Consider the following 24,753-nt stretch of genomic DNA (forward strand, 5'->3'; position numbering starts at 1 on the left):
AGCAACTTCATCATGCAAGCGCGCTAGCGCGCTAGTATGTTCATCTCTGTACTGGCTCCAAAGTCCAAAGCAAATCCATTCCTTGGGACTGCATGCTTGGTTGGTTGGTTCTGTGACTTCTTGACTACATGGCCTGATGATGATGATGATGATGATGCGAGCTTACTATTCATTCATTATTCCCGTTCCTATTCCTTCTCACAAACTCTTTTCTACACCACACCACACCATGCGACTGGACTGGACTGGATTGGCTGGTGCCACGCGGCGTGAGGTGTGAAGGCTGAGCTGACAATCGAGTCTTTTGTCGAGCAGGCAGGCAGGGATGGGCTCGTCGAGGGCGGCCAAGGTTCAAGTTGTAATATACATGCCTTTCTTTCTTTCCTCCTGCGCGTGCTTGGTTGGCCTGACGTGGCGGCGCTACCTGGCATACATAGCAGCATACGTAGTAGCAGCGCTAGCACTCGCAGCATCAATAGCAGCACAGGTAGGTAGGTAGGTAGGTAGCGCCCTGCGTACCCACCACCACCTCTACCCACTCACTCACTTACTTCGCGGCGACCCCATCCATGCATCCGAGTTGGGTCCGCAATTCCACCACTACTACTGCCATCAACTCAAACCAGACAAACCCGACAGACGATGCGCACGCTTGCTCGCACGCTCGCTCGCTCTCGGTTGGGCCTCCTTGCGCAACGTAACATACACGGTATTTCATCGTCACTGTAGATGAGGCGTCGTGGTGGTGGTGGTATGTATGCTTCATCTCGCTCGCTCGCTCGCTCGCTGCACAAGACACCAAGCGACGAAGCGTCGACCGAAGCAACAAGACGACGGATGGATGAAACAGCTACAGCAACGAGAAAATCATATGATTACTTAGAAGACTACGAGGTACTGTATGCCATCAGTCAGTCAATCAGTCAGTCGGTCCATCCAGCCCTTGATAAAGGCCGACAGGACAGGAGAGACAGACAGGGCAGACTGGTAGAGGAGGTCGAGCGTACGTACGTACAGTACAGACAGCGATGAGCCAAAGAAGCAGAAGCAGAAGCAGAAGCAGAAGCAGAAGCAGAAGCAGAAGCAGAGGCGTTGAAGCGAGAAGCGTGAGACGGAGACCGGAGGAAGGGCAACAACCCATCCAACCATTGAACCAAAAACGGAACCTTTATCCCCCAAAACGCCAGTCAGAGCAAGACGAGAGCCAGGTCGCAGAGGGACAAAAATCAAATCTTCACCACCCACCCACCCACTGCCAGCTCCAGAAAATCAAACCAAACCACGGCCGACTCCACTCCGCTCAGCCAAGCCCCCCCCCACAACCCGTGCAGGAAAGAGTGAGAGCGCCACCTTAAGTCCCAACTCAACGAACAAACCGAATCCAATCCAATCGACTCCGTCGACTAGTCTTTTCGAATAATCGCCGAATCAACGTCATCCATCCGTCTGATATATCGTGCGGTCGTCTGATCTTTTTGGTTCTGTATATACAGCATGCGTGCGTGCCTGGCGACGAATGACTGGGAAAAAGCAAAAAGAAAGATGTGGTTTACCGCGAACTACATGCGCGCGTCGGTTGCAAACAACTTAAGAGCATACTCTTCACATGACGAATCTACGCAGCCCGCACCGTTAGTCCCATGTGCGGATCCTCAACGGTAGGGTACCTCGGAAACGGTCGCTACAATCACATGACGTACAAGAGGTTGGTGTCTGTCGGCGTGTTAGCATGCGGGCGATGGAAGGAGCAACACAAGACGTACTCAGTGGATGACTGCAGCTCAGCTGCGGCTTCTGGTCGTACTTGCCCATCAGCTCGTCGCGTATCGAGTTGAGCAGCTGGACGTAGCTCTGGCGCGGGTTCTTCTTGAGGGCGCTGATAAAGGCGTAGCTCATGGCGCCCGTCGCCTGGCCGGCGATGCTCGCGTCGGCGCTCGTCTGCGAGTCCTTGCTGCCGCTCCACATGATGACGTCGGCCGGCGACGTCTTGGTGCGCAGGTTGCGCTGCCGCGTGTCGTCGCCCGTCGTCGCCTTTTTGAAGAAGCCGAGCGCCGTGCTGGCCATGCCGCCAATGTCGCCGCGCGCGTACGACGACACGATGCCGAGAAGGCCCTGCCCGGCTTCTTTGGCCAGGTTGGGCTCCTTGAGCACGCCCTGCGTCGAGTAAATGTAGGGCAGGTCGAGAGCGGAGCCCGAGTGGCAAGAGTCGAAGATGGCCGTGAGGCGCACGCCGGGTTGCAGCGACGCCACCATGATGCGGTGCATCTCGTCGTCGACAATGTGTCCAGCCTGGCGAAAGTCGACGGGGTAAATGACTTCGTCGTAGCCGTCCTCTTCGTCGCCGTCCAGATCCTTGGTTTGTCCACCGTGTCCTGCAATTGTTAGCTGCGTCATGCCGAATGTGATGATACCCACCAGAATAGTGAAAGAACAAAGAATCGTTGGGCTGGGCGTCTTTGACCAGCCAGTGCATGGCACGCAAGAGATTGGCCTTGGTCGGCTGGCTCATTGGATTTTGCTGGTCATCGGTCAAGAGGACCATGTCTTCGCGCTTGTAGCCGTAGTGCTGGTTGAGGTAGTTGCTCATGTTCTTAACATCATTGATGCACCCACGCAGCTGTCCACGCTGCCCAAAGTAGTTGATTCCAATGAGCAAAGCCTTGCGGCGGCCGGTGCAATTGGAGTATTGGAACGAGTAGCCAGAGGGAGCACCTGCGCCAAACGACTGGGCTTGCTGTGGAGGAGGCGGCGGAGCGTTAGGTTGACCGCCATAGTTGTTTGGGGCTACGGGACATTAGCTACCGAGAACTGGGGAGGCGCGAAGAACGATTGTGCCTTACGAGGCCCTCCATATTGCTGCTGTTGCGGCGGTGGTGCACCGTAGCCGTAGCCTGGCTGAGGCTGTGGTGGTCCCTGGCCGCGTCAGCGCCGAGTCATTTCCACAATTTTTGCGCACACAGCCCATACCTGCTGATATCCCCCAAATTGACCAGGTGGTGGTGTTCCGTAGTTGTAGGGCGGTTGTTGCTGCGGAGGGTATCCGTACTGTCCTTGGGGGCTGCAAGTTGTCAGCGACGTCGCAAAAGGGCGAGTTGGGTGATCGTACGGTCCGTACTGCTGGGGCGGGGGGTAGCCCTGGGGAGGAGGGCCGTAGCCTTGCTGGGGAGGAGGCGCATTATAACCACCGTGGTATTGCTGGCCAGGGTAGTGTGACATGGCGAAGGCAGCCGTCTAGTTTGTTGCGCGCGTGTCCGGGGTAGTCTTCGTGGTGAGGAAAGGCGCGGACGAGGTGTAGTCAATCGACGGCAAGGGTCTGATATAGTTTGAGAGCGAGCAAGAGTCCTGTGAAGCGAGAGAGGACGTTGATGGTGTTGAGAGGGGAAGAAGGTAGGTGGCCGGGACAGCGGCAGTGATGAACACCCCGCGGTAGGGCTGACTGAGGTGACAAGGATGCCGGCTCCGATCTCCGGTACAGTGCCAACCACTTGAAAAATACATCGTCTTGTGATTCGCGAGAGCGTGAGGATATATATCTACATGGCATTCTTCAGTTCAGCCAGGAACGCCATTCTCATTCCAGCCGCACGCGACGGCCGAGGCAATAGATTTGCCAATATGCCACGACACTGGCCAAAAAATTTGTCGGCCGCGAAAAAGCTGAGCCCTCGCGTTGCACTGCGGTCAAAGTGACGTTGGTCAGGACGGAAGACGGACTTGCCGATAGGAGTCGGTCAGGTACATGGCTAGGGCTGCTGCTGCTGGAGGCCGACAGCCAATCGCTGCGTGATGACCTGCAGCACGACAGCGGATCTGCGGGTGATGGACGCTGCTTGGGTCGCCGCAAGAGGCGATTCGTGCTGTCTTTTCTGGGCGCACGCTACACGAGCAGCTGACAGCGAGATATCATTTATTAGTTTGGTGTTGAGCCCAAGTACAAAGCATTACCGCTTTGGGAAGTCCCTCGGCAACTTGATTGGTTGATGATTTCTCCGTGTATAAGAATCACTTGACGAAGACTGGTATAGCACTACTTGGTGTATAACTGGGTAGTGCTGCGTCGGACGTGGCCGCCATGCCGCAAAGCACAGATCACACCGTTCAGATCTCGCCGTGTCCACTCCAGAGCTTTGATTGTGGGGAAATCTGGGGTCGGCGGGCTCTTGATATTGTCGTCTGAACAATGGCAGACACGTCTTGATCGACTTGTCCTCTTCTCTCGCAGCTGCAAGCAGCAGAGTGCTTGGCCGAGCATGCCCGGGGTAGATCCGGGATCGGCTGCCGGCGTGTCTAGCGCGGATGAAATATTTCGCTGCACCTTTCTTGCTTCACCTCCACCTCGGCACTTTTTCTCTCCACCACCACCAACACACCCTCTCTGTTCAACTCGGCTCCCGCAAGTTGAATTCATCCTCCACCATGTCTTCCTACGCTCTGCCCAAGTCCCACCAGGACGTGAGTGTCGTCCCGCTCAATTGCCACTGCACCCCGCTGACTCACTTTTGCAGCTCATGGAGAAGTCTCTGGTCGAGACTGACCCCGAGATTGCTGAGATTATGGTACAAACACTGCCTCCGCCGCCCGCCTCGACGCACGTCTGACAGCTCGCAGAAAAAGGAGATTCAGCGCCAGCGCGAGTCCATCCTGCTCATTGCCTCCGAGAACGTCACCTCGCGCGCCGTCTTCGATGCTCTGGGATCGCCCATGTCCAACAAGTACTCCGAGGGCTACCCCGGCGCCCGCTACTACGGCGGCAACGAGCACATTGACGAGATTGAGCTCACTTGCCAGAAGCGCGCTCTCCAGACCTTTGGCCTCGACCCCGCTCAATGGGGTGTCAACGTCCAGACCTTGTCCGGCAGCCCCGCCAACCTCCAGGTCTACCAGGCCATCATGAGGCCCCACGAGAGGTTGATGGGTCTTGACCTGCCCCACGGCGGTCACTTGTCCCACGGCTACCAGACTCCCCAGAAGAAGTGAGCTCTTGAAACCCTCCGTCTTTCAAAGCTAACCCTGCAGGATCTCTGCCGTCTCGACCTACTTTGAGACGTTCCCCTACCGCGTCAACCTCGACACCGGCCTCATCGACTACGACCAGCTCGAGCAAAACGCGCTCATGTACCGCCCCAAGGTCCTCGTCGCCGGTACCTCTGCCTACTGCCGCGAGATTGACTACAAGCGCATGCGCGAGATTGCCGACAAGGTCGGCTGCTACCTGATGATGGACATGGCCCACATTTCCGGTCTCGTCGCCGCCGGCGTCAACGCCTCGCCCTTCCCCTACTGCGACATTGTCACCACCACGACCCACAAGTCGCTGCGTGGACCCCGTGGTGCCATGATCTTCTTCCGCAAGGGCATCAGGAGCACCGACGCCAAGACGGGCAAGGAGATTCCCTACGACCTCGAGGGCCCCATCAACTTCTCCGTCTTCCCCGGCCACCAGGGCGGCCCGCACAACCACACCATCACGGCGCTGGCGGTGGCGCTCAAGCAGGCGCAGAGCGACGAGTTCAAGCAGTACCAGCAGCAGGTCATCAAGAACGCCAAGACGCTCGAGCACAAGTTCCACGAGCTGGGCTACAAGCTCGTCACCAACGGCACCGACAACCACATGGTGCTGCTGGACCTCAAGCCGCTCAGCCTCGACGGCGCCCGCGTCGAGGCCGTCCTCGAGCAGGTCAACATTGCCTGCAACAAGAACACCACCCCCGGCGACAAGTCGGCCCTGACGCCCATGGGCATCCGCATCGGCGCGCCGGCCATGACGTCGCGCGGCCTGGGCGAGGCCGACTTTGAAAAGATTGCCACCTACATCGACGCCTGCATCAAGCTGTGCAAGAAGATCCAGGCCGAGCTGCCCAAGGAGGCCAACAAGCTCAAGGACTTCAAGGCAAAGGTCGCCTCGCACACGGTCGACGAGATCAACGCCCTCAAGAAGGAGATTGCTGCCTGGGCCAGCACCTTCCCCCTCCCCGTGTAAATGTTGTTGTTGGAAGTGTACAAAAACAAAAAAAATTTCTCTTTGTCGTGGAAAAACAAAAGGCTCTCAACTCGATGACGGCATGATGATGCAAAGTGGTTCATTCAACAAAAAACGGGCCCGGACGCTGGTGGTGGTGGCTTCAACGTCCATTTACGGGAGTACAATGATTTTGGCTTTGTAGGGGCTAGGTAGCGTGGGAAATCTTTGGCGTTCCTTTCGTTTTGATTTATACTCGCGAATATCCAGGGGAGGGGTTGACTGGGCCTAGCTGCTTAACCAGCAAGCTGCAACCTCTTGCCCATGAAATGAAAGCAAAATTTTGTGCCATGCACGCTCTCACGTTGTTGGTGCGCTCTGCTCATGCATGACTCTCCGATGATGAAGACGTATCCCATTCCCATTGCATCTACTCCTAAAACTTGGCCCGAGTGGACCGGGGCGGGACTCGATTCAACTCGACTCATTCGTCACAATCTACCGACCTACCTACTACATACCTAGCTAGCTCAAAGGACGCCGTACTCCCACCGGAGCCTACCCACCCCAATCACCAACGGAGGGAAAAAAGAGGCCGTGTACAAACTTTGGCTCGTCATCATTTCCGTCATCATCATCTTTGCCCCATCACTTCAACGTTGGGTTTCCATCCTTTTCGGTTTCACTTGGCCCCAGAACCCAGTTGTCGCCACAACCAGCGAGAAAGAGTGGCTGACACCAAGACACAACAGCAGGTATAGCAAGGCGAGGCAGGCGCCGGCGGACTGAAAAGAGGAAAAAACATCACCATCAGCCTAGACTCCGTTTCCTTTCCCGTTTCTGAAAGATTGACTGCGGATTACAGCAACCGAGGACGTGGTGAGGAAAAAGTAAAGGGAGAGGGGCACAAAACACACGGACGGAAACTACAACTTCTGTCTTCACCTGGACGTGGCGCTCACCTACCTTCATCAATCTCTCATCACTCACCTCTTGACGCCATTGCCAGCGCCATTATGCGCCGCGCCATCCTGCGTCTTGAGGCCCTTGACGGCACCCGCCAGAATCTCATCCACCTCGGCCTTGTGCTTGCTAAAGTTGTCGACGAGGTTGTCCCACATGGACGGCTCATGCTCGTGCTTCTTTTCGCTCCTCCACGCGTAATCGGTAATGGTAAACGGGCGCGAGCTCTCAAACATGAAGGCCACGCTGCCTTTGGAGATTTGCATCTGCGGCTGCTCGTCGGCGCTGGCCGCCTTGAACTCCTCGTACGCCACCCCGTGCGGCACCATGCCGCACTCGAAGCTGATGCTGCCGGGCTGGAACGCGTCGCTGCGGCCGCCGTAGGCGCCGTAGATGAGGCCCATGAGCTCGCTGGCCACGTTGCGGTGGTAGTAGGGCGGCCGGTACGTGTGGCTGGCGACGTCCCAGCGCGGCGAGAAGATGAGGAAGTCGGCGAGGGGCGCGGCCGGGTCGCGCGAGCGGGCCGTGAGCACGCAGAAGATGCTGGGGTCGATGTGGTCGACGCTGATGCTGCCCACGTTGACGAACTTGGTCAGGTCGTACTTGTACGGCACGTAGTTGCCGTGCCACGCCACCACGTCGAACGGGCAGTGGTTTTGTTTCGAGGCGAAGAACTTGCCCCCCATCTTGTACGTGATGCTCCACGGCGTCGCGTCGCCCGTGCTGCGGTACGCGGCCGTGGGGTGCAGAAAGTCGCGCGCGTTGGCCAGCCCGTTGGCGCCCAGCGGGCCCAGCTCCGGCAGCTCCCACGCCGACCCCCAGATTTCGAGAATGTAGCCGCGCGAGGGTCCGTCGACGGCCACGCGCATGCGCTGCCCGCGCTGCACGACGCAGATTTCGCCCGGCTGCACGTACAGCGGCCCGAACTCGGTTTCAATGTCCAGCGCCCCCTGCTGCGGCACGATGAGCATCTCGCCGTCGCTGTTGACAAACGCGCTGTTGTCCATGCTCGCGTTGCACACGTAGACGTGCGTGGCGAGCCCCTCGCGCAGCGTGGGGTCCCCGCTGCCCGCGATGGTGCGCAGCCCGCGGACAAAGTCGGTCGGCTCGTTGGGCACGTCGATGGGCAGCCAGGCCAGCTGCGTCGGCGAGATGTGCACGCGCGGGTTGATGGTGAGGAAGTTGGCTTCGGTGTCGGGGTTGTCGGGCAGGTCGGTCTGCGTCGTCAGTACAGAGTCTACGAGTCTGAGGAGGAGCTCACAAATCCCTGGTGCGCAACGGCTGGCCTCGCTCGATACAGGTATGAGCGTTTGTTGAGATGGCGCGAGGCCGTAAAGGCTGTCCCCGTCATCTGCTCGGCGTAGAGGCCAAACCGCACGGCGCGAGGATTGTTTTGGCCGCGGGGAATGGTGCCTGGGACGGCCTCGGACTCGAAGCTGTTGCCAAAGCCGGATTGGTATTCGTAGGGGTCATTCTTGCGGGTAGCAAAGGACTGGATGGTGCCGTTTTTTTGCGTCTCGGCCCAATGGAAAATGTCTTGATACTCCTTGGGGTCGTTGAGCTGCGTAGGCGCGGGCATTGTGGCGGTTGTTTCTGGAAAGATTATGGAGGTTGTAGCAGGACGACGGTCGAGTTGGCCAGACGAGCAAATATGCTGCTCTCCAATCTATTGATGGCCATGGCTGCAGCGGCAGTTGATAGTCGGAGTCTTGTTTTGGTTGGGTTGGAGGGGAGAGGGGCGAGGATGCGGGGTACTGATCTGATCTGGCTGACAGCTGAGAGCAAGGGGACTCGCCAAGCGTCCAATTGACGTGCAGCCGCCGTGATATGGTTAGACGCGCGCTGACCAAACTTGACTAAATCCTTTCTCAGCCCTCTGACGACGCTGTGATAGACTTTTCCTACCAGCCTCGCAACCGCCTGTGTGGGTTTCCCCAAGGTATCGTCTTTACCACCAAGCTCGGTCCAAAGGCGCCCGAAGCCATCACCAACTCTGTTCGAGTCTGCCATGACGCTGCTCCCTCCGAGCCAACCCGACCAAACCTTCGTGACCGTCTCTGCAATCGCTGCTGGCCACTTGACGCTGCCCGAACGCTTCTTTGTGCGTCCCGCGCTTCACGATGCGAGGCGCTTCGTCCCTTCGCTCAGCTTCTTGGTGACGCACCCCGGATGCGAGCTGTTGAATCATGGCAAACATGCCTCTTCGCCCTCTTTCCGCAAGCCCTTCAGACTGCTGTTCGATCTGGGCCTGAGGAGCTCCAAGGACCGCTACACGCCGCCGCAGCAGGCGCACTTGGAAACTCGACAGCCGTACCGACTGGCAGGCGTCGCAGAGCAGCTCAAGGCCGGGGGAGTCGATCCAGCAAGCATCGATGTCGTAGTGTTGAGCCACGTCCACTACGACCACCACGGAGACCCAACAGACTTTCCCAACGCGCACTTCATCGTCGGCCCAGGTTCTCTCGACGTGCTCCGGAACGGCGTGGCAGCCGGGGGATCACACCAGCACTTCGATTCCCATCTTTTGCCTGAAGAGCGCACCGAGGAGCTTCCAAGCACCCTGCCCGTGGCCAAGGAGTTTGGCAGCAAGAGCCACTGGGACTGGCAGCCCATTGGCCCGTTTCCCGCTGCACTCGATCTCGTAGGCGACGGCTCAATGTATGTCGTTGACGCTCCGGGCCATCTTCCTGGACACTTGAACCTCCTTTGTCGAACCGGCCCGTGGACTTGGATGTGTCTGGCTGGCGATTCGTTTCACGACCGTCGACTCTTGACTGGGGAAAAGGACATTGGGACCTGGGAGGACGAGGCCGGCCATACCTTGTGCATCCACTACGACAAAAAGGCGGCCAAGGAGTCAATTGAGAGGTTGTGCAAGCTGGCCGAGGATGCAAATGTCGACGTCGTCGCTGCCCACGATGAGGAATGGCTTGCAGAGAATGAAGACATTCTGTTTGGCGCTGAAGGAGTGATGATGTGATGGTCCACGTGATGAGCTGACGTCAAAGGTACAAAATACTTCTCTGCCGCTAGTATGCCACTGCCCCTCTTGCTGAGCTGACCTCGGATAGATTCATCTGCAACACAGCATCCCATAGATCTCTCGAAATGGCCTTTGCATACGATACAATTGGATTCATCGGCCTGGGAAATATGGGCCAGCACATGGCCGATAACCTCGTCCAAAAGTTGGAATCCATCCGGCTCCACGTCTTCGACGTGACTCGTGCTCCCATGGAGGCGTTGGTGTCCAGGCATCCGGAGAGAGTTGTGGCCTGCGCCAGTGCCAAAGAGGTGGCAGAAAACTCGGTAGTATAGAGCGCCGTCTCCACAAGGAGTTAACTGAACTCGTGCGTTTAGTCGATCATCCTGTCCATGGTGCCAGAGGGCTCGCACGTCCGCGGAGTCTACATGGACCCCGTGGCTGGCGTCCTAGTTGCCGATGTGTCGAGCAAGATTTTGATAGACTGCTCGACCATTGACGCAGCGACTTCTCTTGCCGTCCGCGAGCAGACGCTGTCTCGCTATCCCACTGCGTCTTTTTATGATGCTCCTGTATCTGGCGGTGTTCTCGGCGCGCAAAAGGGTACCCTCACCTTCATGCTCGGCTGCTCGTCCACGGATCCAAGTCTGCCGCTCCTGCGCGACCTGCTCGGGAAAATGGGCTCCAACATCTTTGCATGCGGCGGACCCTCTCTGGGGCTGACGGCAAAGGCGTGCAACAACTACTGCAGCGGACTCATCGCCATCGCAACGTCGGAAGCCATGAGCATCGGCATGGCCGCAGGCATGGATCCACGGCTCCTGAAGCAAATCTTCGACGCCAGCACCGCCCAGAGCACCATCCTCGACAAGTGGTGTCCGGTGCCGGGCATCGTGCCCGAAGTGCCCAGCAGCAACGGCTACAGGGGCGGCTTCAAGGTGCAATTGATGCGCAAAGACTTTGGTTTGGCCGTCGACACGGCAAAACGGCTGGGAGTGCGGTTGGCGCTGGGAGACGTCGGGCTGCAGACGTACACGGCGGCCATGAACGATCCGCGCTGCAGGGACTTGGATTCCAGAGTCGTGTACAGGTATTTGGGAGGACGAGAGGACTGGCTGAAGGATTTTGAAAACGTAGATTGAGGCGGTCCGTCGTCGGCGGCCCCACTGCCATATCAACCCGACTCAACTGCTTGCCCTTCGCTCTATCGTCGTTGCAAACGTCCGAGATGACAAAAACCTCCGATTGGCATCTTTTGTCTGCACTCTAAAATTCCAAATTGCTACCCGCTGATGGTGCCGAACGGCTACGGCATCAGGCGCTTTGCCGACATGCGCGTATCCGCTCCTCAACAACAACACGCTCCCATCATCACCGCCACCTCTCCCTTCTTCCTCCCCTGACACCAGTGCCACACCCGTAGCCCAAAGTCGTCCTGCAAGCCTCGTTTCCACCCCACTTCCTCGCCGCCCCGCACGCCTTGCTACCCCACATTCTGCTCCACGCGGCATCCCTGCAGCCCACGGCGCGGCAGCGCGAGCCGAGTCGTCCAACACCAAGCAGCGCGGCCAGCGTCTGCACTTCTGGCACTCTTGCGCGCCGAGCGGCAGGAATTGGCGTGCTTTCCCACCGGCGCCCGTCATGACAGATGCTCATTGTGGGGCGCGGCAAGGGGCTCCTTGCGTCGGAAGGTGTCCGACGTCGGTCTTGCCGCAGTGTGATTGGCGTGAGGCCGATTGAATGGACCCCTCATTGTTTTCCTTCCATCTGGTGGGCGAGACGGACGCCCACGCTCCCCGAGCGAACACGAACATTGCCTGAGTGAGGGGCTGCCGCGCTGATCAAAAGTAGAGCCGGACGGCTGCTGCGTATTTGTAGGTTTGCATCGGCTGCCGTTGCGTCTGGGGTCAGGCTTGCGAGTTGGTGCTTGGACCTTGAGTCTTGACGTTGGCGATTTTTGTCAGTTTTGCGTTTGTTCAGTGGTACGGATATCTCCCTATCTGCAGACAAGAAAGAGCTTGGAGACTTGCGGAGTGGTTATCTCGGGTTTCAAGGTCTACTGCTACTCTTTTGCTTGAGGCTGGACGAGATTCAGAGGTTGCAAGCGTTGTCTCAGTAGGACCCACGCGTGGCATTCAAACACCACCACCGGGGCAGCTTCTTTGTTGCTGGAGACCTGACCAACACTACCTTCTTCTCCTTTGCCTCTGTCACGCACCGTCTCCGCTATTGGATCAATACAGCAAAGACAATCAACCACCTCCCACAATGGCAATCAACGCCATCACCATCGTCGGCGCCGGGCCCGCTGGGCTGCTCCTCGCGCTGCTCCTCCTACGCCACCCCAACAACCCGTCGGGCACACCACCGCCGCGCATCACCATCATCGAAGCGCTGGACCTGCGGGGCGACACGCGGCCACGCGCGGCGTACTACGGACCCAGCGCGGTCCCGGAGATGCTGCGGGCCGGCCTGCTGGACGAGATCAAGCGCCGCGGCTACGTGCCGCGCTGGATGGCGTGGAAGAAGCTGTGGAGCGCGGAGCGGGCGGCGGCGGTCCAGGGGACGGAGCGCGAGAGCGAGGGCGGCGCCGAGTTGCTCGGCGTGCTCGATTTGGATTGCGGCTGGGACCGCCAGGCGTGCTTGCCGCTGGACGCGCTGAGCCGGCTGATTCGCGAGGAGGTCGAGAAGGAGGTAGCAAACGGGCGAGGGCAGTGCGAGATTCGGTGGCAGGAGAGGGTCGTGGCGATTGGGGAGGAGGGCCAGAGGGCGTGGGTGGAGACGGAGGAGACGAAGGAGGGAGAAGAAGGGGCCGAGACGAAGAAGCCCACGAAGCAGTATTACTCCGACTACGTCGTTGGCTGTGATGGCGCGAGCAGTACGGTCCGCCGGCTGCTGTTTGGCGACGACAACTTCCCCGGCATGACATGGGACAAGCAAATCGTGGCCACCAACGTTTGTTTCCCCATCTTCCCTCCCCCTCTACCTCACTGACACCCGCCAGGTGCACTACGACTTCTCGCGCTGGGGCTACCACGACATGCAATTCTTCATCGACCGCTCGCACTGGCACATGGTGGCGCGGCTCACCGCCGGCGAATACTGGCGCGTCTCGTACGGCGAGCAGAGCGGGCTCTCCCACGACGAGCTGCTCTCACGTCTCCCCGCCAAATTCGCCGCCATGTTCCCAGGCCACCCCTCCCCCTCCGAGTACAAAGTGACGGGCTTCAGCCCCTACAAGGTGCACCAGCGGCTGGCGCCGGCCATGCGGCGCGGGCGCTTCCTGCTGGCCGCCGACGCGGGGCACGTGTGCAATCCGTTTGGCGGGCTGGGGCTCACGGGCGGCATCGTCGACGTCGGCGGCCTGTACGACTGCCTGGCGGGCATCCACGAGGGCGTGGCGGACGAGGGAATTTTGGATGTGTATAGCGATGTCAGACGGCAGAAGTACCTCGACATTACCGATCCGGTCAGTCGCGAGAATATTCGGCGCCTGTTTGATCAGGACGCCGATGAGGCGAGGGAGAGGGATGAGTTTATCAAGACGATCAATCGCGCTGCCGTGGATGAGAGGACGAGGGAGGAGCTGAATGATGTGAGTCGAGTTTGCATCCGAGTTCTCCTTTTGGGCGGTGGATTTGCGGGAGTGACGGACACTTGCTGACGCCGGTTGCAGTTCATGCGCGCCATCAAGTACGATTTTACGCAGCACTACAGACGCAACAAAACAAACGCGGGTGCCGAGAAACTTTGACTGTTAACACTCTGCGGTTATATCCATATCCTGAATCAATGCCAATGTCAAGTTCCTAGCCATGAAGTCGTGGATTTGCAACGAGACAGACGATGTCGAAACAGAAACTTGAAGACCGTCCACTGACCTTATCTCAACTCGCAAGTGCAGAATCTACATCCATCCGACCTACTCCTGAGACGCGAGGGCCTCAGCCGACGTCGGGTGAGGTGGTGACACAGTTTGTATCTGGATGAGAAATGATGAGGAAGAGACACGACAGGGAGAGAAAACGTAATTTGCAGCTCTATCACGAGTAGCGAGGAACCGTCCGACCACCCACATGTCTACGTCCAACATTTCGCCTGCCTGCCTGCCAGCCTGTATCCAATGCTGCCAACCCGAAAACGCCAGAAGCCAGACAGACACTCCAAAAAGAACACCGTATCCCAACGCCGCGCACCATTGCGACAGCAGCAAAAGCTCGCTTCTCTAGTCTCGACTCCCCCTTCCACTGTTTCCTCTTCCTTCCGCTCTTTCCTCTCCTTTCCTCCGTCTCTGTTGTTGTTCAATGACAGCCGCCGTCGCCATTATCCCCACACCGCCTACACACGCGCGGGTTCATCCACAGACTCTTCGACGGAGCTGGAGCCGGGGCCGGCGTGCTGGTACCCGAGGGCGCGGTGCTGTTTGTGGAGCTGCTGCTGTTGGACTGCTGCTGGGGAGCGAGCGAGGTTTGTCAGCATTGCGCTATGTCTGCTGCGTACGTACTCTTCCAACAGACGTTGTTGGGCGGGAAGAAGAGACGCTGTCGTTGGACAGAAGAGGGAAAGCGAGCAATTGACTCACAACTTGCAAACATGGCGATGATGATGTGGTGGTGGTGGTGGTGGAGCTGCTGGTGCCCGCCGTCAACCGCGCCGTCAGCGTCTCAATGTCCATGTCGTGGCGCTGGGCGCGGCAGTGGGGTGTGCCTGTTTCGCTGCAGGCGAATGCACAGGGCGAGGGGGTTGATGTCATTGTGGTGTGTTGTGTGTGGTTGGTTATGGTTGAATGAGTTGGTAGATTTAGAGGTTGATTGGTGGTTGCGATGAGGTTGCGATGAGGTTGGTAGGTTTGGTTGTTGTTGGTGTTGTACCGTTGGAACGATGATGAAGACTAAAAGCAGGAGTGGAATATATACCTACATACCCATGTACCCCCAAGTGCCCATCCAACCTCTCCTTTCCTTCGCATCATCTCATGTCGTGTCGTGTCGTGTCGTGTCCAAGTCTCTCCACGCAAAGCCTCTCTCCACTACCCACCAACTACCCACTCTACACAACACGCACCGACAACGCAGGGCTGGCGAGCAGGCTATTTTGGTCCCAGCTCATCCCGACATTTCCCGCTTCGTATGTGCTGAGCGATGCAGAATTCAGGGGATGGATGCATCAAGTAGGGCTGTGAGGTGTGGCGCAGACCGGACCCTGACATCGCGTGACTGTCACCCTACCACACCCATCTCATGTCCCAACTCCCATGTAACTACATACCCACGTACACGACCCACCGAGCACAATTGGGCATTCGTCAAACCATCATGCCAGGTCGCGAGCATCTTGGGGAGGACCACTTGTTGATACAAAGAATTCGGTTGGAGAAATCATGAGAAACTACACACCCTACCTAGAGAAGAGTGACAGCTGTACTGACCTACACTTATATTAAATCAAACGACTTCTTTGGCTCACCAGTGTCTGTATGTCTGCACAGAATATACTTCAAGCAAAACACGCACATGCTTGCCTACCAGCCATACAAATTTTCTTGACGACAGACTGAGAGACCGCACGCGCGCATGTCGCGATTCATCGCTCTGTGGTGCAAACAAATAACATGGAGGCAGTGTACGGCGCGTACCAACTGCATGAAGGAACTGCCACACGGAGCGAGCGCGCGAGTGGCGCAGGCAGTGCAGGCAAAAGTTGAGAACGAGCACGCCTCGCGTCTGTCCTTTGTGGAAGTCATGGCTCATGCTTCTCATGCGTAAGGTAGGTGGTCGGCCGGGTGTTTTCGGAGCAGCAGGGTTCTGGCAGTGGCGCGGCTGTCGGGTTGGGTCGGATGGAGCAGACAGGCAGGGGGTGGCGTGGTGTGGCATGTTCAACTTCAGGGGGCGCAGCAACACTTCCATGATTTCCTGCTTATTGGGTTGACCGCAATCTGCTGTAGCTGTTGCTGTGCTGCTCGTTCGTTCCTTCCCGTCCTCAGCACAACTACTACTGCCAAAAAACGGGAATTTGCTTTTGTTGTTTCTGTTTGCCCTCAACTGAACAAGATTTATCCATGCAATGAGCGAGCAGCCGATCGCGAAATCATTTTGCTCCGGCGCAGTAGTTCTGTAGCGACTGAAAAGTATGATTGAATAGTCGGTAGAAATATTGGTATGTGGTGGTATGAACAAGATATGTAGGTAGGTAGATGCCAGATATATGCAAGTATGTACGGTAGTAGAAAACAACCAATCGCTTTTGACCCCTTGTAATTTTCCCGCCTCTTTCTAGCAGGTGCGTAATCCAAAAACAGGTGGTCTATGCGATGCGATGCGAGATGCAGCAGAAAAGAAGCCAGCGCTCGCAGAGGGTGACGGAGACGATGCAATGATGCAATGCAAAAACAAACAACGACAGAAGGTGTTTTTTTTCCGTTTTGCTTCGACTCGTCTCGTCATCTGATGCCACGCACGGGGTCGGCATCATCAGGCGGCAGCACCAGGGGGGAAGAATTCAGCTGCCCTGGTGCCGCTTTTCGTCGTCTTCATCGTCATCGAGACATGCTTCCAACCACTACTCATAGCGATTGTCGGAAACTCGACGACTTGGATGAGACGGGCTCAAGCGTGGCCGGCGCCGTGGCCGCAGCGCGAGCAGGCGGGCGTGGCGTTGGCGTACCAGTCCGAGTCCTCGCTCTTGACCGAGGCGATGCTGGAGCAGCTGGAGGGGTTGCGCGAGAGGCCGGGGCGCTTGAGGGCCTCGACGGCCTTGTTGGCGGGTGCAGCGGCAGCGGCGGGCACGTTGGTGCTGCGCCAGTCCCAGACGGGGCCGTCCCAGGAGTCCTTTTGAGTTGTTAGTTTTTGGGTTTTTGGGAGAGACGGACAGAGGACGTACCCAGTTCTCCTCGTAGGAGGTGATGGCGGCCTTTTCGGCCTCGAAGGCGGCGGTGTTGAAGTTGGCGCTCATGGTTGCTGTGGTGGTGGTGTTTGTTGGGTGATGGTTTGAAGCGAAAGTGTGGAGTTGGTATTAAAGTGCGGAGGAGTGAGTGGATTGATGCTGAGTGAGTGTGGAGAGTTCTCGCAGCGTTATATAGGATTGTTTGGCAGGTGTGCTAAGGTCGCTGGGTGCTAGTAGTCCTGCTGGAGGTCAGCAAGGGCCTGGCCTGGAATAGAGGCGCAGAGATTTTCTGTGGAGAGGCTTCTGCAGATCTGACCAGGCCAACTCTCTTGCGTTTGCCACTGTCGAAAAAGGGTCTACAGCCTGCAAATGGGCGGCCCCGAACGACGCCCGCGTGCAAGCCAGAGAGCCACTGCCGGCGTCTGGTGCTTGGTGACCCATGGTTGATCGTCAGGCCCTGTTCCAGAAGGATTTGTTCCCGTTCCTTGCAAACGCCACCAAGTCCGCCATCCCACTCGCCTCGCCTCGGAGCACCACCAGATGCATGCAGAAATGTGATGTCGTCGGCTTGCTGCTGCAGCCCGCCCGACGTCGCACACGGCTATCTGTCGGGACGCGGAACCCGCTGACGCATCATCAAATCCTCAACAACAACCTCCACTCTTCTGGGACCGACACCTCACCAGCATCCATCTCGCCACCACATCTTCACCGCATCCCGAGACTACGCCTTGACGCCTCTCAGCCCCGCGAGCCAGCCTTGTCAGGAGAAGGATCCAGTCCACCACATCTGCACTCTACTGTTCCTTCTTCTTCTCCGTCTTGTCCATTTTTAGTCGCCACCATTGATCAGACGACCACTGCTCGGCCTCGCCTCATTCGGTCCCCGACGAGTATGACTTCTGGTGCATAGATCCGCAGCAACCTTTGGACCCTCGTCGAATCTCGCTTGCCTCCATTTGCTGCGAGCGGAGCGGACCATGCCTAGGTTGCGGCCACGCGTCGTGCCTGCATCCGTACGAGTACCGTAAGCCGGCAACGAACCTGCGGCTTTTTGTCGAGCAACTTCAGCATCAACCAGAACCTGTCCAGAAGATGTTGGTTGCTCCCCCGCATCCGACACAGCGGGCGTGGCCTGTGGGCTGGCGGGCGGCAAAGGTGGGCCTCGTGGCTTTCTGGCCCGCCTATCGTGAAATTCCCCATTTGGCCATGGCCTCGACCATTTTCCCATTCCATTTGTCCATTCAAACCACCGACTGCAAAACGCTCGGATCTTGTCCTGGCAGCTGCCCATGTCGTGCAACGCTGGCTTCGTGCAGAGAATTCAGTCGAATGCGGGGCCCCGCAGCCAAAAAAAATTCCTCGTCCTTCTGCACATGCTGGCCGAGGTGCAGTCAGACGGATCAACAACACCATGATCCATCCTGCACTGGTACCTGGAAGAAGCTTCTAATGCTTATGCAAGGGTTTGTTCCATTCTCGTCTTGCATCCGTACTCTGTGTCTCCATTCTACCCACACTTCCCCATATACCTCCAGTCTTTCCCTGATTTGCCCTTTCCTGTTCATCTCGCACCCGCGCACATCACCTCGCCACGCCGACGCACCTTCCACCATCTTCTGGAGCCTTCCTCATCAATTGCTCATCCCCGTCCTCCCTTTGCTTCATACAGCTCGTTACATAACCTTCCCTCCCCTTCTCTTCGGCTTCCATCATTCCACTCACATCCAACGACGGACTCGAGCAGCCAGCTGGCCAACCTAGCTTCTCGTCACGCGACAAGGCAACACAACAAACGCATTATTTTTAGACGTGCCGACTGGCTTGCGACGTGCAGCCACGGGTAGGAATACTCCACGACGCGCCAGCCATGCCGCACCGCACCGCATCGGCAGTGAGTTGGTGGTGGTGGTGGCAGCGCCCCTCGCAGTAGCGTTGCCCCCAGTAGCTCGTCCATCCCGGCACTAGTCAATGGAAGCGCTGATCTGCAACTCTAGAACCTCGAATTTCGCCGCGTCCACGCATGTGTGACCAGGGACGAAACGGCGCGAGCTGTGTCTGGCAAGCAGCTCACCCAACGAGGACTAAGTAGGTTGCCACGCACATTCGCTCGGGATTCCATCAGCAGGAGTAGGTAGGTACTGTAGTCGACGGGATCCAGCCGCATGGTTTGCTTTGCGTGGTTTGCGCTTGAACGACTGTTGTGCGAATGCCGACACGGCTGCCGGCGCTGCTGAACAAGCTATGTAAGAGTACCTAATGCAGGAGTCGGCCGCCTCGGTGTTGTTAAATTCTCCGCCTGGAATGACGGCTTCCCGCTTTTACGTACTGTCTGTGCATTTGCAACATTTTCATGCTTGTTTTGGTCTTTTTTGCCTTTGGCTGTTGGACCATTCTCCTTCTTTCCCATGTCTGTCCTCTTGCTGCCCTGCTGCTGCCAACGCGCACGCGATTCGTCTGCTACGTACTGTAGTACAATACAGACAGATTTGATGTGGTATGTAAGTAGGCAGTTGCGTATGATTGCTAGTAGCGACACTGGTCTCCTGCGAATCGAATCGACAAGGCGACAACAGCTCTGCGCGAGAAAAGCGACTGACGGATGCGTCTATGTGTTGTATGCTCGCGAGCCCAGTATACAAACGCATCGGGGGCGACAGTCGTTTTTCGTGGTCAAGCAGTTCAGTTCAATTGCCAGTTTTCCCGCGAAGTCACGCTGTCGTCGAACCAGAACCTCTCCTGGCCTCTTGCCAGACGCAGGGCAAGAACCACTGTTTCGAGCGAGCCTGCGGAGTATTTCTTTTGCCTGGAGTGAGAGGCCTACTCTAACGTGAAAAATTGGTGCGGCGGATGGGTGGATGGTGGACTGGACTGGATAGTATCGGAAGAGAGGAAGAGCTGCGTTGAACGGCTTGAGAACACACAGCACAGAAGCACACCAAACAGGCAAATGGTCAAACGCACAACATTGGGTTGATAACAGCTACCAGGCTCTGTCATCTGGATCGAGTACCCAGAATTGCTTCCAGTGGCTCTAAAATTTTTCGAGATGGTAGGCCTTGGATAAACTCTTGTCCCTTCCTCCCTTTGTCCCTCGTCGATGTTCGATACTCAAGTCTCTGGTGTCTTTATCGGCAGAAGGCATCCACGCCCCGCATGGACCGAGCATCTCATTCCCTCCTCTAGGACCCCTTCTGCCTGTTGATCCTGTGCGCCTCATATCTTCCATCGTTTCTCCGGAGCTGGAGCAACGCGAGGTCCCCAGAGCCGCGCCTCGTCCTTGGTCGTCCTCAGAACATCTTTGCCGCCACCCGCATTTCTCTCGGTCTGGTTCACCCGGGCCTTGATCCCCTCGGTAAATTCCCTGCTGGAACCCAGTCGCTCGCAAACCTTCGCCAAGTCCATCTGAATGCCCGTCTCCTCCAGGACCTTGGTCTCGACCTTTGCAGCCGCCTTCTCGATTCTCTGGACAATCGACTTCTTCTCACGGATGCACTTCTTCCGGGCGTTGTTGCGCAAGACGTCGGCTTTGGCTCTGATGCTGGCCAGCTTGGTTGAGGTGCTGATTGCGTAGCGCAGGTCCTCCCGTCTCTGGCCAATGGGCCGGCTAGCCTGCTTCGTCTTCTCCGCGAGTCTGTTGATGATGCCCCTGCCCCTACGAATGGACTTGTTGCGGCTCGGCTGCCGCCGACTGTCGCGAGCTGAGCGCGGCTGTTCCGTCTTTGAGGAGGAAGTCTCGTCGGTTGCTCTGCAGTCGCACCCTCTGAGCTTCTCGATCGCCTTCCGGAACTTCTGACTACTGCGCTTCGCTTTCTCCAGCAGCGCACGGCCGGCCGTCTTGGCTCTCTTCCATTTTTTAGCGGCCAGGTACTTTGCGCGCTGCTTGATGCCTCGCGAGTGACGGGTAAACGGAGAGCCCGACCGCTGGTGGTGATTGACGCGCAGCGACCAGCTCTTCCTCTCCCTGCCCGGCCGCTCCCGCACCTGCTGCGGTCGCAGGTAATTCACATGGCCGCCCAGGATGGGAATGGATGGGAGTCGCGAGCCCTCTGTGCGGGCGTGGCGTGGACGTGCCTCCTTCTTGGATCGCACCATGACGTATCCTGCCAACGCCGTCAGCTTGCCTGATGGTCTTTCGGACGGTCTCATCTGGGGCTGCAAGCAGCGACTTGGCGATGCTGGGATGCCAGTTCGCTTGTATTGCATGCAGCCACATGGATGATGGGTTTCGATGGGGGATGATAGGGGGTAGCTTTTGGCGGTGGGCATTTACTCACTGGATATTCTGGCGAATGGATGTTGGACACTCTGGCTGACACCTCTACAGGCTACTTGCGGGTCTATCCAAAATGAATCTGCCACGATATTAGCACTCGAAAGCTGGCGTCTGACGGACAAGTAATCGTACCGCAGCAGTCATTGCAAAGTAATAGTTCTCACTGCCAACAGGTAGATGGGAGGGTCCCCAGTCGAAATGGTTTCCAAATGCTTTGTTGTGACACTGTGGTGGGCAGGTGGCTGCAGCTCGACCGAGCACAGCTGAAGAACACTGGATCCGTCAAGTCGATCGACAGACTCGGCGCTCGTTTTCGAAGAGTTCTTGTCCTCTTTCGTCTTTTTCTGTCAACAAAGCGGCAGGGATTCAAGATGGAACAGGTGTGAAGGCGTAAATGCCAAAGCCGAGCATCCGAAAGAACCAGAGGGAGGGCATGTCCAAAGTTTTCCGACACGAGAGCGTCAGAGAGAGAGAGGAGAGGCATCAATAGCGCTCGGGCCCAGGGGCAGGTGACTGGTGACTGACTGGATAGGTAAGTTGGCGATCGCGCAATCGCACAACAATGCCATTGTTGTGGTCCGGTCTATCGCGTGGAGACGACCAGGCCAGCTGACACACCAGTCACCTTACCTTCCATTGCAGCGTCGAGGACGGAAGACCAGGGCAGTCCGCTGCTGGCCCCGGCAAATCGAAGCACTCAACGGCTCCAACATCCCCTTTTCCCCTACCTACCCCCTGCAATGCCGGCCGCTCAGCCCCAAAACAGTAAAAGTCCCCTGAATCTTTTTACCCCCTGGGGTCTTGGGAGCAATAAGAGACTTTTTGCCTTCAGTGCCGTCAGTTACGCGGGCTTTGGTCTACACTTTCTTTTATATTGCCTCCTCCCTTAGGGGCTAGTAGCTGGCCCAGCAGAGAGAAGCCTGAGCATCAGCGCGGACTGCGACTTTTATATGTGAAGGTAGCCAGCAAACACCCCCCTCGCCAAGTTTGCGGGGCGAGTTGATTGAGATGACCCGGTCTTGAGGATGAGAAGCTTGCAGCATTGCTTGCCAAATTGGTCGGTGTGGTGGTTTCGTAAAGACAGAAAGCCCACTCACTCCTCCATTCTAACATGCACACGCATGGTTCTCGTTCCCAGACAGCAAACACAGGTCATGCCTCTTATTGGTTGCATTGCTTACCATACTGAAGTGAGAAGCTTGCCCTGATGTGAGAAACAGGTGCGGCAGACGGGCGGATGGTGGACTGGACGAAAATCCAAAGAGACGAAGACCTGCGTCGAACGGCTCAAGAACCACCTTGCACGCGCGGTGTTTTGTCACCTTATCACCTCTCTCGCTGCCTGGCGGTCCTGTAGCCTCGTGGCCCATAGCTGAGGCGCAACCAAGCAATCAGACAAATCTTGAATGCGTGTACTTTCACACTGCATCTTTACCCACCTCACTGAAGTCAAACTCTCACTGCATTCGTCAGCACATTGAGCCACTTCGCACGAGGCCACCTACTGTTCAAGCTGTCAAATCTGTCTCAAACCCTTTACGCTTGTTGTGGTAAACGAATTGCCTACTACTTTTGTCCGCGGGCTTACCAAGAGCAGTAGCTTGCCAACAGTCAACATGAACAGCAACGGTGTCCTGTCGCGTCAAGACTTGGCCCTAATGCGGCGCTACAGCTTCATGCGCCACGCCTTCGAGCGCCTTCGCGACGCACTCCGACCCTTCTGGCACTACCTGGGGAAACTGCACCGACTGTGCGGTGAACACCGTCTCTACGTCTCGAGGGGCGAGCGGCCAGACTGGGCCAACGCGGCCAGCATCCATCATCTCTTTCGCTCAAACACCTTCAACCACCACATCGTCGCCTGCTTCATCGCCCGCCCAGACAACGAGCCTCCCAATTGCAAAGGCCTGACGCCCGCCTTCGCCAAGCGCGTCGTCAACGCCATGTACATGCTGGCCGAGGATGCACAAGAGCTGATGCGCCGGTTCCGCAAACACCTCAACACCGATCTGCCGCTGCTGACGCCGCGCAACCCGCACGCGGCCGCCACGAAGCGCGAGATGCGGGCCGGTCTCGTGGCCGCCGACATCGTCATCGAGAACGACGATCTCGGCCTCGTCCTCGAGTGCATGCGCATGGAGTGGGAGGAGGACGTCCAGCCGCTGCGGGCGCACGCCCGGCTCTACCTGACCGACGCCGAATGCATGGCGTGGCGCGAGGGGACGAGGAAGGAGCGGCTGGCCTTGGTGCGCGCGGAGATGCGCGTTGTCGATGCAGACCACCGCGGCGCCCATCATGAGGAGCAACGTCAGAGGAGCTTGCAGAGGCTGCAGGCGTTCCTCCGCCTGGATTTGGTGCATCAGCTCGATAGGCAGAGGAACACGCTCGAGGCGTACGCGCAGGTGTTGTTTGAGCTGGGGTTCTGAGAAGGAGGGACACGACTGCGGGACGAGCGAGTTGAGACTAAGAGGCTTGTTTGCTTTGCTTCCTCTGCAGGCTGACTGCGGCATCAAGTCAGCGGGGAACCTATCTGTCTTTGTTGTCTGGGAAGGAGAACAGTATGTTTGTTGGAATGGTCGAGACGGAGTGGCTGCCCATACGAAATCAAATGTATTGTACCAATCAACCCCCTTGTCCCAAGAGATCCAAACCAAACACATTCCCTACCCTTCCGGTTCCCCTTTCCGTCTCCCACCAAAACATATCACTCGCCTCCCTATTTCCCTTTCTTCCAATCGCAATCTCTGGATTTGGCGAGAAAGTCGTCTTTTCTGCTGTCACGACCACCCACAACTCCACTCCACCCATCCACAAAAGCCTTGAATGCTTCCTCCACATCCGCTTGCTTTGAGATGGCACAGGAGTCTGTCTCTGAAGCCAGAACGATCAAAATACAACCCATGCCACTAACTCCCAACTCACAGCCGGTTTTCCATCTCGAGTGCCAACCTAGCGCGCAACTTTTCAGCCCCGCCGACGCAATCAATCAATCAATCAATCAACCGCTCGCCAAAACTCCCTCTATCAATTCGCCATGCGAACCCATGTCGCCGCATACACACCATCCATACACTGCTTCCACATCAACAAGTGCACACGTACAAAAGGCGCCGTCTGCGCTCGCTCGGGGCTAGCCCCTGAGATGAGGCCGAGGCGCACCGTGCAGTATAGAAAAGCTTTTCTGCCGAAGTCTGCGTGATTGTGGTGGGGGGTATGGTGTGTGGCATCTTGCTTTCGAGCTCGCAGAGGAAGAAAGTTAGGGGGATTTTGCTGTTGCTGTTTTCGAGCTACTTCAGCGGGGCGGCGTGGCAGAGTGGGAGTTCAGGGGGTGGGTGGCACTGGCAGCGGCGGAGAGAGGGAGAGAGGGAGGAGCTGTTGAAGAGCTTGCCTTTTTGGTCTTTCAATGGTGACTGATGTGTCAGCTGGCCGTGTTGACGCGACGGACCGGACTGCAACAAGGGCATTGTTTATGCGATTGCGCCATCGCCAATCTATGTGTCCAGTCAGTCACCAGTCACCAGTCCCCGGGCCCGAGCGCTATTGACGCTCTCGTTGCCGGTCACCTTGTCGAAAATCTTCTCCTCCACTGCAAATCGACAAGCCTTTGCTAGATTGTCGTCGTCATCTCCATCTGTCTCGTCTTGACTCCTCTCCCAGTCTTCGCTCTGTCATCAGTGCTTTCTTTGTGCC

At 57.3% G+C, this 24,753-nt stretch overlaps 11 protein-coding genes across 11 annotated transcripts; 8 read left to right on the forward strand and 3 right to left on the reverse strand.

Annotated features, from left to right (window-relative positions):
• Positions 1-1,687: 1,687 nt before the first annotated feature.
• BKA78DRAFT_357304 (caspase domain-containing protein) lies at positions 1,688-3,216 on the reverse strand (the record flags this gene model as incomplete). The annotated part of the gene is made up of 6 exons (XM_066892201.1): positions 1,688-1,713; positions 1,764-2,372; positions 2,416-2,784; positions 2,841-2,913; positions 2,968-3,058; positions 3,107-3,216. 6 exons carry the CDS (start codon positions 3,214-3,216, stop codon positions 1,688-1,690), a joined length of 1,278 nt encoding a protein of 425 aa, XP_066739406.1.
• A 748-nt stretch (positions 3,217-3,964) lies between these two features.
• BKA78DRAFT_327297 (serine hydroxymethyltransferase-domain-containing protein) lies at positions 3,965-6,322 on the forward strand. The gene is made up of 4 exons (XM_066889502.1): positions 3,965-4,452; positions 4,506-4,556; positions 4,609-4,973; positions 5,017-6,322. The coding sequence occupies exons 1-4, from the start codon at positions 4,297-4,299 to the stop codon at positions 5,978-5,980; spliced, it is 1,536 nt and encodes a 511-aa protein (XP_066739407.1). The 5' UTR covers positions 3,965-4,296; the 3' UTR covers positions 5,981-6,322.
• Positions 6,323-6,714: 392 nt separating this feature from the next.
• Positions 6,715-8,641, reverse strand: BKA78DRAFT_56299 (homogentisate 1,2-dioxygenase). Its single transcript, XM_066893382.1, has 2 exons — positions 8,184-8,641; positions 6,715-8,139 (listed from the first exon to the last, which is right to left on the reverse strand). The coding sequence occupies exons 1-2, from the start codon at positions 8,499-8,501 to the stop codon at positions 6,946-6,948; spliced, it is 1,512 nt and encodes a 503-aa protein (XP_066739408.1). The 5' UTR covers positions 8,502-8,641; the 3' UTR covers positions 6,715-6,945.
• A 92-nt stretch (positions 8,642-8,733) lies between these two features.
• On the forward strand, positions 8,734-10,231 carry BKA78DRAFT_327301 (beta-lactamase-like protein). The gene has a single exon (XM_066889503.1). It carries the CDS (start codon positions 8,931-8,933, stop codon positions 9,900-9,902), a length of 972 nt encoding a protein of 323 aa, XP_066739409.1. The 5' UTR covers positions 8,734-8,930; the 3' UTR covers positions 9,903-10,231.
• Positions 10,031-11,047, forward strand: BKA78DRAFT_258339 (NAD binding domain of 6-phosphogluconate dehydrogenase-domain-containing protein; the record flags this gene model as incomplete). Its single annotated transcript, XM_066885272.1, has 2 exons — positions 10,031-10,231; positions 10,283-11,047. 2 exons carry the CDS (start codon positions 10,031-10,033, stop codon positions 11,045-11,047), a joined length of 966 nt encoding a protein of 321 aa, XP_066739410.1.
• Positions 11,048-12,173: 1,126 nt separating this feature from the next.
• BKA78DRAFT_357308 (uncharacterized protein) lies at positions 12,174-13,659 on the forward strand (the record flags this gene model as incomplete). Its single annotated transcript, XM_066892202.1, has 3 exons — positions 12,174-12,860; positions 12,910-13,500; positions 13,582-13,659. The coding sequence occupies 3 exons, from the start codon at positions 12,174-12,176 to the stop codon at positions 13,657-13,659; spliced, it is 1,356 nt and encodes a 451-aa protein (XP_066739411.1).
• Positions 13,660-13,799: 140 nt separating this feature from the next.
• Positions 13,800-14,788, forward strand: BKA78DRAFT_56408 (uncharacterized protein). The gene is made up of 2 exons (XM_066893383.1): positions 13,800-14,363; positions 14,488-14,788. Exons 1-2 carry the CDS (start codon positions 14,029-14,031, stop codon positions 14,693-14,695), a joined length of 543 nt encoding a protein of 180 aa, XP_066739412.1. The 5' UTR covers positions 13,800-14,028; the 3' UTR covers positions 14,696-14,788.
• On the forward strand, positions 14,466-15,343 carry BKA78DRAFT_56554 (uncharacterized protein). The gene has a single exon (XM_066893384.1). It carries the CDS (start codon positions 14,787-14,789, stop codon positions 15,258-15,260), a length of 474 nt encoding a protein of 157 aa, XP_066739413.1. The 5' UTR covers positions 14,466-14,786; the 3' UTR covers positions 15,261-15,343.
• Positions 15,344-17,619: 2,276 nt separating this feature from the next.
• On the forward strand, positions 17,620-18,799 carry BKA78DRAFT_363072 (uncharacterized protein). The gene has a single exon (XM_066892471.1). The coding sequence runs from the start codon at positions 17,883-17,885 to the stop codon at positions 18,549-18,551; it is 669 nt and encodes a 222-aa protein (XP_066739414.1). The 5' UTR covers positions 17,620-17,882; the 3' UTR covers positions 18,552-18,799.
• Positions 18,800-20,003: 1,204 nt separating this feature from the next.
• On the reverse strand, positions 20,004-21,296 carry BKA78DRAFT_383733 (uncharacterized protein; the record flags this gene model as incomplete). The annotated part of the gene is made up of 2 exons (XM_066893071.1): positions 21,196-21,296; positions 20,004-21,142 (listed from the first exon to the last, which is right to left on the reverse strand). The coding sequence occupies exon 2, from the start codon at positions 21,054-21,056 to the stop codon at positions 20,004-20,006; it is 1,053 nt and encodes a 350-aa protein (XP_066739415.1). The 5' UTR covers positions 21,057-21,142; positions 21,196-21,296.
• A 1,383-nt stretch (positions 21,297-22,679) lies between these two features.
• Positions 22,680-23,489, forward strand: BKA78DRAFT_383734 (uncharacterized protein; the record flags this gene model as incomplete). The annotated part of the gene is made up of 1 exon (XM_066893072.1): positions 22,680-23,489. The coding sequence occupies one exon, from the start codon at positions 22,680-22,682 to the stop codon at positions 23,487-23,489; it is 810 nt and encodes a 269-aa protein (XP_066739416.1).
• Positions 23,490-24,753: the final 1,264 nt, after the last annotated feature.

The sequence above is a fragment of the Phyllosticta capitalensis genome, assembly GCF_038381095.1.
Source record: "Phyllosticta capitalensis strain CBS 128856 chromosome Unknown BKA78scaffold_12, whole genome shotgun sequence".
NCBI lineage: Eukaryota > Fungi > Ascomycota > Dothideomycetes > Botryosphaeriales > Phyllostictaceae > Phyllosticta > Phyllosticta capitalensis.

What these genes read in the sequence shown, in the direction of transcription:
- BKA78DRAFT_327297 (XM_066889502.1), top strand. Translation starts at nt 4,297, where the DNA reads ATGAAATATTTCGCTGCACCTTTCTTGCTTCACCTCCACCTCGGCACT. An exon ending in TGCCCAAGTCCCACCAGGAC is followed by an intron (nt 4,453 to 4,505) that starts GTGAGTGTCGTC and finishes TCACTTTTGCAG; the next exon opens with CTCATGGAGAAGTCTCTGGT. An exon ending in TACCAGACTCCCCAGAAGAA is followed by an intron (nt 4,974 to 5,016) that starts GTGAGCTCTTGA and finishes CTAACCCTGCAG; the next exon opens with GATCTCTGCCGTCTCGACCT.
- BKA78DRAFT_56554 (XM_066893384.1), top strand. Translation starts at nt 14,787, where the DNA reads ATGATGAAGACTAAAAGCAGGAGTGGAATATATACCTACATACCCATG.
- BKA78DRAFT_56408 (XM_066893383.1), top strand. Translation starts at nt 14,029, where the DNA reads ATGCTGCCAACCCGAAAACGCCAGAAGCCAGACAGACACTCCAAAAAG. An exon ending in TGTTGGACTGCTGCTGGGGA is followed by an intron (nt 14,364 to 14,487) that starts GCGAGCGAGGTT and finishes CAATTGACTCAC; the next exon opens with AACTTGCAAACATGGCGATG.
- BKA78DRAFT_363072 (XM_066892471.1), top strand. Translation starts at nt 17,883, where the DNA reads ATGTTGGTTGCTCCCCCGCATCCGACACAGCGGGCGTGGCCTGTGGGC.
- BKA78DRAFT_56299 (XM_066893382.1), bottom strand. Translation starts at nt 8,501, where the DNA reads ATGCCCGCGCCTACGCAGCTCAACGACCCCAAGGAGTATCAAGACATT. An exon ending in CCGTTGCGCACCAGGGATTT is followed by an intron (nt 8,140 to 8,183) that starts GTGAGCTCCTCC and finishes CTGACGACGCAG; the next exon opens with ACCGACCTGCCCGACAACCC.
- BKA78DRAFT_327301 (XM_066889503.1), top strand. Translation starts at nt 8,931, where the DNA reads ATGACGCTGCTCCCTCCGAGCCAACCCGACCAAACCTTCGTGACCGTC.